Source organism: Tiliqua scincoides, chromosome 1 (genome assembly GCF_035046505.1).
Source record: "Tiliqua scincoides isolate rTilSci1 chromosome 1, rTilSci1.hap2, whole genome shotgun sequence".
Lineage (NCBI taxonomy): Eukaryota > Metazoa > Chordata > Lepidosauria > Squamata > Scincidae > Tiliqua > Tiliqua scincoides.
The window spans coordinates 241,286,250-241,298,046 of record NC_089821.1 but is presented as its reverse complement, the minus strand read 5'-3'; the positions used below and the strand labels follow the sequence as shown (position 1 = coordinate 241,298,046).

Here is an 11,797-nt window from a genome sequence, read left to right as displayed (position 1 = left end):
TATAGGGCTTAAATTGAGACCTCTGAAAACAGGATCAGACTTAAAGTTTTATGTATAAAGAAAATCACTTGGAAAAAAATGCATGTGTTGTAAATTTGACAAACTTACATTTTATAAACACCACACTATGACTGACATGTCAATGGAAGAGTCACATTCAATTCTGTTTACAGAAATGCTGACTATAGAACAAAGATTTTTGAACCACAGTGAGAAAAATGCTATTTTAAAACTAGCTTTTGTCAGTGTTATCAACCTTCCATTGGAAATGGATCAGTTCCCAAACAGTATTTGTCTACCTATGTTAGTGACTGGGTATAAGCATGGGGGCTTATATATCCCTTATATATCCCTGGGGGCTGGGGATAAGAATAGGCCCTCAGTTTGGCTGTACTTGTCGTAAGAGGCGACTGAACAGCCACCGGGTAGATGGGACTCGTCAGCCTAGGAAGGCAGCTCATCTAAGAGAAGGAAACTCTGACCTCAAACCTCCACTGCCTTGTGGCTACATCCAGTTGTGGAAAAGGCTTCAGGAGTCAACCTCGAGGCAAAATCAGGAGCCGGAGTCCCTTAGGCAGTTCATGGCTGAACACAGTCACGTTCTGGCAACTCCTGCGACGCCGCTGGAACCAACCGTATTGGCTTCTGCCTTTCCATTGGACCAATCCAGCGACGTGGAGAGGGGGGATTTGCTGCATGGGTAACAGCCTATCCTCCATACCTTCTTTACCCAGGCTTCGCACACTGGAGAGGACACTCCAACTTCACCATACGGCGTTGGCACAACACGGGAAGCAGCAGTTTACCGGTTATAAGTCTTTGCTCGATTGGCATAGAGCATGACGCCAGGGGCTGCTTCCGACGGTGGGAGAGATCATTGCATCTCATTGGGCAGCTACCGCCCGCATTAAGCTGGGCAGTCCCCAGCCAGTAAGGTGTTGCCTCGCCACGGTCCGTTAACCTCATGGGGTGCGTGGGGTTTAGGGTGAAAACCGACAAGCGGATCGACAACTCTGCACCATGCAACAGAAAACAGAAAACTACTGCCCTAAAGCTGGGCACCTGGAACGTTAGGACAATGACACCTGGCTTCTCTGATGACCTGCAAGAAATAGACGACGCACGCAAAACAGCTGTCATCGACATGGAGCTGAGCAGACTGCAGATGGACATCGTCGCCCTTCAAGGGACTAGGCTGCCAGATTCCGGCTCTGTCAAGGAGAGAAATTTCTCATTTTTCTGGCAGGGAAAACCACCAAACGAAACCAGGGAACATGGCGTTGGCTTTGCGGTCAGAAATACCCTGCTGAAATCCATCATCCCACCTACTGTGGGAAGTGAAAGAATTTTGTCCCTGCAGCTCCAGTCATCAGCAGGACCTGTCACTCTCATCAGTGCTTATGCACCGACTCTGTCGTCTCCAGCAGAAGCCAAAGACAAATTCTATGATGACCTGGCCACCACTGTCAAGAAAATCCCTGTAAAAGAGCCATTGTTCATCCTCGGCGATTTCAATGCTAGAGTTGGTGCTGATAACAGTTCATGGCCCACTTGCTTAGGTCAGTTTGGCACTGGGAGGATGAACGAAAATGGCCAACGCCTGCTAGAGTTTTGCTGTCATCACGGTCTCTGTGTCAGCAACACGTTCTTCAACACAAAGCCCCAACATAGAGTTTCTTGGAGACATCCAAGATCAAAGCACTGGCACCAGCTCGACCTGATCCTCACCAGACGCTCCAGCCTTCCCAGCATCAAGATCACACGCAGTTATCATGGTGCTGCCTGCGACACTGACCACTCCCTGGTGTGCAGCAGAGTGAAACTGCAAACAAAGCGACTGTATCACACGAAAAAGGAAGGAAGACCTCGCATTGATACCAGCAAGACCCGGGATCAGAGAAAAGTGGAGGAATTTGCACAAGCGCTTGAGGAATCTCTTCCAGGCCCGGCCGACGCAAACGCATCCAACAGATGGGAGCATTTCAAGAATACCGTTTACAACACCGCCTTGTCCATATTCGGCAAGAAGACCAACAAGGCGGCAGACTGGTTTGAAGCCCACTTTGAGGAGTTGACACCAGTCATTGAGGAAAAGAGGAGAGCTCAAGCAGCATACAAGGCCTGTCCCAGTGAGCGCAACCTGCAGGTCCTCCGAACTGCTCGCAGCAAAGTCCAACAGACTGCCAGGAGATGTGCTAACGACTACTGGCTCCAGCTCTGTTCCGAGATACAGATAGCAGCTGACACGGGCAACATCAAGGGGATGTATGATGGTATCAAGCAGGCCCTAGGTCCAACACAGAGGAAAATTGCCCCTCTGAAGTCTGCCACAGGCGAGGTCATCCAGGATCGGGCGCAGCAGATGGAACGCTGGGTGCAGCACTACTCTGAGCTATATTCCAGAGAAAATGTAGTCACCGAAGAAGCACTGAACAACATTGAGTGCCTGCCTGTGCTGGAAGAGCTTGACAGTGAACCAACCCTAGAAGAACTTCACGTGGCCCTGGACTCCCTTGCCTTTGGCAAGGCACCTGGAAAAGACAGCATCCCTGCTGAAGTCCTAAAATGCTGCAAAGAGATCATCGTCACTGAGCTGCATGAAATCCTCTGTCTCTGCTGGAGAGAAGGTGGAGTACCTCAAGACATGAGGGATGCAAACATCATCACGCTGTACAAGAACAAAGGTGACGGGGTGACTGCAACAACTACCGCGGCATCTCTCTCCTTAGCGTTGTAGGAAAGCTGTTTGCCCGAGTTGTACTAAAGAGGCTCCAGGTACTTGCAGAGAGCGTCTATCCAGAATCGTAGTGTGGATTCCGAGCCAACAGGTCCACCACTGATATGGTATTCTCCCTTAGACAACTGCAGGAGAAATGCAGGGAACAACGACAGCCACTCTTTATAGCCTTCATAGATCTCACGAAGGCTTTCGACCTGGTCAGCAGAGACGGCCTCTTCAAGATTCTCCCCAAGATTGGATGTCCACCCAGGCTCCTCAGCATCATCAGATCTTTCCACAAGGACATGAAGGGCACTGTTGTCTTCGATGGCTCCACATCAGACCCTTTTGACATCCGAAGCGGAGTGAAGCAGGGCTGTGTTCTTGCACCAACCTTGTTTGGGATTTTCTTCGCTGTCCTGCTGAAGCAGGCCTTTGGAACTGCAACAGAAGGCATCTATCTCCGGACCAGATCAGACGGAAAGCTCTTCAACCTCTCCAGACTGAGAGCAAAATCCAAAGTCCAGCTGAAATGTCTGCGTGACTTCCTCTTTGCCGACGATGCAGCTGTCACTACCCACTCTGCCAAAGATCTCCAGCAGCTCATGGATCGTTTTAGCAAAGCCTGCCAAGATTTTGGACTGACAATCAGCCTGAAGAAAACACAGGTCATGGTTCAGGATGTGGACTCACCTCCCTGCATTACAATCTCTGAGCATGAACTGGAGGTTGTCCATGACTTTGTGTACCTTGGCTCAACGATCTCCGACACTCTTTCTCTCGATACCGAGCTAAACAAGCGCATCGGTAAAGCAGCTACCACGTTTTCCAGACTCACAAAGAGAGTCTGGTCCAACAAGAAGCTGACGGAACATACCAAGATCCAGGTCTACAGAGCTTGCGTCCTGAGTACACTTCTGTACTGCAGCGAGTCATGGACTCTTCGCTCACAACAGGAGAGGAAACTGAGCGCTTTCCACATGCGCTGCCTCCGACGCATCCTCGGCATCACCTGGCAGGACAAAGTTCCAAACAACACAGTCCTGGAACGTGCTGGAATCCCTAGCATGTATTCACTGCTGAAACAGAGACGCCTGCGTTGGCTTGGTCATGTCGTGAGAATGGATGATAGCCGGATCCCAAAGAATCTCCTCTATGGAGAACTCGTGCAAGGAAAGCGCCCTACAGGTAGACCACACCTGCGATACAAGGACATCTGCAAGAGGGATCTGAAGGCCTTAGGGATGGACCTCAACAAGTGGGAAACCCTGGCCTCTGAGCGGCCCGCTTGGAGGCAGGCTGTGCAGCATGGCCTTTCCCAGTTTGAAGAGACACTTTGCCAACAGTCTGAGGCAAAGAGGCAAAGAAGGAAGGCCCATAGCCAGGGAGACAGACCAGGGACAGACTGCACTTGCTCCCGGTGTGGAAGGGATTGTCACTCCCGGATTGGCCTTTTCAGCCACACTAGACGCTGTGTCAGAACCACCTTTCAGAGCGCGATACCATAGTCTTTCAAGACTGAAGGTTGCCAATACAATAAGCATGGTCATTGTGCAAGTATGGTGGTAAAAAGTATGCAGTCTTTTATGTGACTGCATAAGCTGAGACCCCTGAAGATGAGCCTGTCCTTTGGGTCCAAAGAAGAACTCTGGAACACAAGATGCTTTGCCTTTTAAAGCTTTTGCCTATTGGGCACTGGTGCACATTGGCACCTTATTATGCTTTTATCCCAACACCGCAAATCCTGCATGATGCAGGCTGCATCCTATACTGACTAATTTAAAACAATCTTGCATACAATTCTTCCTAATTAAGCCATTTAGTTATTTGATTTTTCTCTGTAAACCACTTTGTGAACTTTTAGTTGAAAAGTGGTATATAAATACTGTTAATAATAATAAGCACCACATCAATAGAATGGTGCCTGAATAGCAGGTTCCTTATATAGTATAAACATTCAGGTTTATGCTATGTATTATTTCAAAATTATTTTTAATGTTATTAGATGCCTTGAGTGCTTATGGATGCAGTAATGGAAGATATGCATTCTTTTATCAACAAATAAAAATGCTTCAATGCCCTCCCCCTTTGTCTTATAGGTACTCGCTTGATTAGATATTTTCCTCTTCTTCGCAGCTAGGAAGATTCATTTACGAGTTGAAACAAATGGTGGAACTCATTCCTTGTTCTAAACTGAATTGAATGACTAGATTGCATTTGTGCAGCAGGCCTTTGCTTGCAGAATGTTAATCATAAGATGGATCTGGATAGTTCTTCAGCATCCTCTTGCGTATCAGATCCTACTAATAATAACCTGAAGGACAGAAGAGGTAGCCAAGTGCTGCAGAGGTAGCCAAGTGCTGCAAACTGCCCTCTGCAATCCTTTGGGTTTTCAGAAGTTCAGCAACCCAGCTCTGCTCAACTCTTAACATAAATTTGTGCTTAGGCTTCCATAGATACTGTAGAGAATCTAGAAGTGCACCCCCTCACTGTAGCTAACTTTCAAAGTTCTTTTGCTCAATTGATCAGCCTAAGCCCTGCATATCTTTATATATTTACTCAAGTATCATTGTGTTCAGAAGGGTTTACTCCTAAGTAAGTGTGTCTAGGATTACAGCCTTCACCTCAGTCTTGACTGCACTTCATCGACAAATGTTAGTTGAATCATTGCAACAAAGATTTCTCATGTTTAGATTAAATCCATACCTTCAAAGTTTAACATCAAACAAATTCTTTGTTCTTTTGGATGCAATTATTTTTTGGTTCAGTTCTTTTGTTCAGTGTTTACCAACTGTTCTGAATTAGATGTATTTGTCAAAGATATGCCTAGTTTGCAGTACATTACACATCTTGGCATAGAAAAAATCATTAAAACTCTTCAACAAAATATAATCCCCATTAAATACAAACACACATTGTATCTGTTTAGTTCAAGCAATTTGTTCTGATTCAGCTTGTATTTAAATGACATTTTTGATTCAAGCAATTCTTATCAAGTGAAATTTTGCAAATTCTCATTCCCATGCATGACAATTCTTAGCACCAGAATGTGTACCAGGGTAGCACTTGGCTCTTCAAGTCAGTTATATGCCACTGATGTTCAAGATTCAGACCATGTTAAGAGATGTGAGAGATGCAAGTTGTATAATATCTTCTATTCTGGCTTAAGTACAGTATTCTTGTTGCTTGATGGTGCATCTTCTGCTTGGGCAACAAAATACAGTACTATGCAGGTGTTTCACAGAAGAGGTACCCAGATGTAGTAATGCAGGTAAATTGTGCTAGTTCTCTCAAGATGTGAACATACAAAAGCCTAAGGCCCAACTTGAACATGTGAGCTATGGATACTGCACTGACTTAAATACTCCACCTAACTTACACCTCATTAAAATATGTCAGACCAAACATGTACCGATTTAGAATGCCAACAATACAACACATTAATTGGTAGTGTGCTAATTATGCAAAAAGGCAGGCTAATGCACATGGCAAATGCATTTAAATGAGAGGCTGCCACATGGAATACTTACTTGCGTAAGTACGTTATCCAGGGTCTGTATCATGCCTAAAACCAGGCCTTAACACAAGCAGTCTAGCATGAAAGCATGAAGTTGTAAGTTTCTGTCCAGTCCAAAGGTGTACACATACCTTGGACAGAAATGACTTAAGTCAGAATAGCTTTCTTTGTTCATCATCTTCCAATGATTAATTAAAATATCAGAAAAGGTAAATAACTCCCTTACATGGGTCCCTTTCAGGGAGAAGGGCGGGATACAAATAAAGTTTATTATTATTATTATTATTAACTCAGTCTTGGATAGAAATAATGTGGGTATATAGGTTGGAGCATGGTGAGATCCTTGCCGGATAATACATCATAGCTTCAAGCCTTCTCAATAGACTATTGACTCACTATTGACAGGTGAAAAAAGCAGTATCTTATGCTACATCATCCAGGATAGCTAAAGATGAATTCAAACTGCTTTACATCCAATATATACAACTTTTTGTAAGTTATAACATATAGTGCAATCTGATGCATGTCTACTCAGAAATAAGCCCCATTGTGTTCAATGAGGTTTACCCCCAGGGAAGTGTGAATAAGATTGCAGCCTCATTTGTCTGAAGATTTAATGCATGATCTTCTGCAACTGACACTGGATCAACAGTAAAAAAAAATATCGAGATAATCATGTATTGGATCCCCTAGTCCAGCCCAATTGTCAATGCCTAGTATCTCCAGAAACCAACGCACACCAGGAAAGAATGTTTTTATCTACCTTGTGTTTCAGTTGTACAAAAAAATGAAACCGCTTGCAAAATGCAAGCAATTTAGCCATTTCAGGGTGAAAGAAACCTAATCACAAGCGACAGGACACCTACAATATACCCTTTAATCAGGGACTGCAATTCCTCAGGCACAAGCCCAGATTCTACAATTTAACGAGAATAACAACTGGACAAATAGGAACACAGCACTTCATTTTTATAGTTGTACATCTGTGGCAGAAAACTGGGAGAAGAGGAAGAGCTCAATATCTGAAGATTTAGGTATCTGAATATCTGAAGATATCTAGAGGCTATAGAGAGGCATTGATTGTTGGTGTTAAGGTTTCCAAAGGTCCTGATTAAAATACATTGGCCAACAGGATTAACATCCTAAATAACAGTTTGTATTTCTTAAATAATCGGGTACAACATCAGCTCCCTTTCCATTCTGTTTCAAATTTTGTGTGCGTGTGAAACTCAAAAGCTCATGTTCTTCCACAATAAAACAGACAATTAGAAATAAAAGTTTATCCAGTATCTCTTATTGACTGGGACTACAAAATATAATTATTAAGGAAGGCCAAAAGATTGTCTTGAGTTGCACAAGGGAAGACATGCATCATTCTAAACCGGTGAAAAGTCAACATAGACAGAATGGCTCTTAGGCTGCCCAATGAATCTTCATGATTTTGGGTTGTTAGATTCAGGTCATGGAAGTTAATATCGTTCAGCTGGGAAAGAAGTCTAGAACACTGACATTTAAGCTATTGAAATCAGTGATGTCACTTAACCTCACAAGCCACATGTACAGACATCCACTTATTGAAACCAACAACAAAAATCAAAATGATATACAGTGTTTTCAATGCAGAATAGCAGCTATGAAGGAGGAAAGAATGAGGAAGTATTTTTCTGAAAAAACTTATCACCTGGAATACAACTGTCAAATACAAAACAATTTAGACCTGCACCATTGCTGAAGCACAGTGTGAATGCATGCATACACTCAGAGTTCTCCATCTGAAAGTACAGGTGTATGAACCTCCTTTTGTTGGGGAAATTTCAAATCCAAGTGGGAATTTAAGAAAAAGCTGAATATCAGTTTTGATGTTGTCTCCCTGTTCAATACTTTCACTTGCATATATTTAGAGCCTTCTCTCTCTGATAATGACTTGTTCAGAGTTTTATTGTGTAATTTAATCATGAATATTTTTAATAACCAAGAAAACTGCATTCTAGATACAAGGTGAAATGGCAGGCAAAAGATAGTATTAAAATGAATTGAGGATTATCTGCTTTAAGTGACCCATTGGCCTTTTTAATTCCATAGCAACAAAGCCAGTGTGTAGACAAACCACATTAGTTGCTTAGAAGTAACTAATTTTAGAAGTGCTCAACACTCTTGAGACTACTTCATATTTAATTGGATGTATTTGCACACAGAGTACAACATAGCCAGAGTTAAAACTGGTTAATTGCTTAGGTATCATTTATTCCCATGAGAAAAAATTAAATGCTTTACCTGACTGGCGTGTGTCCAAACTTTCCAAGTCTAAAATAGTTGCCCCAACAGACAGGAAATTACTTACTCAAGCCTGTGGATTTGCAACAAGCCTTTTGCCATACCTCTTCCTTCCCATTTAAATCAATTAAACAAAACAGGAATTATGCTGATCAGGAATACCTGTGGCAATACTCAGAGAAGAATTCAAACTTTAATCTGATCTGTTTAATGGTTTTGTTTCTTTTAAGCAGGAGGAAAAAGAATTACAAGATCTTTTTAATATCTTCACAATGTTAAACTAAAACTGAGCTCTAGGCTACATGTGTAAGTAAATCTAGAACACAAAAAAGGGTTAAATAAGATTTTCTTTAGAGATACAAGAACTTAAGCTTCCTTTACGTTTAACAAACTTCACAGAACAGATACTGCAAAGGAACAACCCCCACACTTTTTTTTTAAAGTGAACATTGTCCATAATCCACAAGAACTTGGAGTAGTGTTCGCTCAAGAGCCACCTTGAAACCAACTGTGCACTTGTTAACAGGGCTAAAGAAAGGATTAACAAGGGAAAATATAGCATCTTCGTTATTAATCTGCAAAAGTCTTGTGTATCAATCAGTATGTCCATCAAATGCTATGCTAGGATTTTAGAAGGGAAGAAAGTGCATAGCGCGGCAGCAGCTGAAGTCCATGGTTTTTAAACTCTTCATGGCAAATGCAAAAAAAATTGTCTGATTTCCCCTCACGCACCGATGGAAGGGGAAGACTTCCTTAGGAACTAGAATATGCAGCTGGAAATTCCGTTGCTGATTTCAAAGCCTTGAGTACAACACAGAATGGCTTTTCCATTTTGAACTTTAGAATGGTGGAATATTTCTGAGTTACTTCATTACTAATTTGTACTGCAGTAATACAGGCAAAGGGTTAGCCTCCTTCACTACCCACAGCTGGCTACCAGAGTAATTACAATTTGGCCTGTAAAACTAGTCATTGACCTTCAGCACAAGTGAGACTGACTTAAATTGCTCTACCTCACAATCTTTTTAAGAGTGGCACGAGGGTAACTCACTCTTTGGGTGGCTTATACTTTCACAGATAGGTTAATTTGAGACAATACAACCTCCCTTCCTTGAGCCCCCCTCCCTCTCCCAACTATATACCTAATTCCCAATTGCTAACGGAGCACTAACTGGTTGGGGGTAAAGATTCCACGTTGAGCCACCATTAATATAAGATATTCTTTGTTTTTAACAGAGACTTTGCCTGTAGCTGGAGGCAGACAATGCTGCTTTTCCCTGCACACTAACGATTTGTGCAGTTCAGCGCAATGGGACTGACAGACCACAATATAAAGCTGTCGCCCTAAAGAACCGATCTGGAGAGTCCCAATTCTATGCAATGCATTTCACAATCACGTGCTTAGCAACAGATGATGGGCAGGAACCTTCACTGAGAGTATTGAGCTGCATAGACACAAGGCTGGAACAGCCCATTTGATTATCTCCGTAACACATTGGAAGTGAGGCATACAAACTCAATTCGTTAAGGGGTTATTTTCCTGGTTGCTCCCCAATACTGTTACTGAATTCCATTTGCTACAAAATGTCCTTTTCCCATCAATATATGTCTAGCTACAGAAAGTCAGTCTGTAGGATCCAGCCATGGCTACTGTGCTGTGAATTAGCCTTATTTGATCAATTCTCAGATACCTGCACTTAGCAAAAGGCAAACAAGAGCCAATCAGGTTTTGGCTGATGGGGACAGCTGCAGTGGTTGGCATGTGGAATCTGATGACACCGCTTGAGAAATGTTGTGGATGCTGTGTAGAAAATGCACACTGGTCACTGCTTGTTCCAGAATGGAGGTAACTTTAAAGCAAGATCATCCTCCTCCAGTGAAGAAAACGGGTTCCTTATAATGCATTTGATATAAAAGTTGTCGTAAGAATCTGTCCCCCGTCTCTTTTTGGCTTCCCAGACAGACATTCCCACCCCAAGAGATTCCCTGATGCTGGTGATGCTACCTAACCTCAGAAGCCACATGTGAAAATGGTATGTGACCATTGGGGTCTTCGAGGTTCAGCAGCTACACTGCCTACTCTAAGCAGAGCTTCACCCCCCTCAAGGTAAGCTAGAAATGAGGCTAGGAAAACTGGGATATTAAGCGTTCTTTCTTCCAGAGAGCTGTGCACATAGCAGTCTTTTACATCAGTTTCTACTCAGCTGCTGGAAGCTCACCAGCATAAGGCTTTTTTTTTTTCTTTTTAAAGAGCTTGACTCCTGCAATAATAGAAGCCTTTAGGTTTTTTGTTATAATCCACCAGCCATGCTCAAAAATATTTCTCCTTTTTTTTAATACGGTGGCTAGCAGGCACCTTAACAACCAGCCAGAAATCAATGTCAATCACCATTAACCCTAAACTACAGTACCAGGATGGTTGGCTAAAGAAAGGAAACTGATTGGCTGTAGTCTGAAACTTGCCCAGTACAAGGTGTCTGGCTGACTTTGTCCTAAATAAGGCTAACATTAGTGAACTAAGAGAACGGCATTTGGTTGTAGAGAGTCTTGCACTCAGGAGCAGCCTTCGCCAATGCGCTGGCATGATCGCCCCACTTTCCGGTCCAGTTTCACCATTTTCATAATGGCTTCTTCGCGCCCGCGCCCCATGTGGTCAAATGTGCAATCATGCTGTTCAGGCAGGCGATGCAACATACAGAACACATAACCTGGAAGGGCAGATGGGGAAGGAATGAGAAAGAAAAGAACACAAGATTAATGCAAACTCTTTGGAAACAGTCCTACTGCTTTGCAATATTTCTATGTTAGCATTTGTTGGCATTTGAAGCTTAGTTTCTGTAGCACTTTGCACATTCCTCACCACATCCCTTCAACATTCAGGACAGTTATTCTAAAATGTGCCCTAAGGAATTATGTTTCCAGCAAACTCAAAGTAGGCATCTATAGAGGCTGATGCCTGCTGACTCTCTGCATGAGGAACTGCTCTGGCCTTGCTTTCTTCTACTTAGCTGCTGAGGGCTGAAAATTCAGCTGCATTTCTGCATCAAGAGTGATCAGATCACTGCATCTCTACTGATATACAGAGATGCAGCAGAATTACCCACCCCAACAGGCAGCTGCCCTTTGCATTTCTGCATGAGTCACTAACTCCATCCAATCACAAACACACCCTGAAGAGTGTGACTGATGCAGAAACCTAGGGAGTGCACAGTTCATCTTTATACACAACCCAACAGTATACATTTTCAGATATAAGAATCTTATCTGAAGTCAGGATAGCTGACATT

The 11,797-nt window shown here is 43.1% G+C and overlaps 1 protein-coding gene across 2 annotated transcripts in view; it reads right to left on the bottom strand.

Moving 5' to 3' along the window:
* Positions 1 to 8,695: 8,695 nt before the first annotated feature.
* The window catches only part of ZFAND3 (zinc finger AN1-type containing 3), a 184,721-nt gene continuing 181,619 nt past the window's right edge, over positions 8,696 to 11,797 (bottom strand). Inside the window, exon 7 of one of the 2 annotated variants that reach the window (XM_066618639.1) lies at positions 8,696 to 11,218. In XM_066618639.1, coding sequence (XP_066474736.1) covers positions 11,064 to 11,218 — 155 coding nt within the window. In that variant the 3' untranslated portion in view covers positions 8,696 to 11,063. The remainder of the gene's footprint in view (positions 11,219 to 11,797) is intronic. The other variant, XM_066618640.1, reaches the window with a different exon arrangement.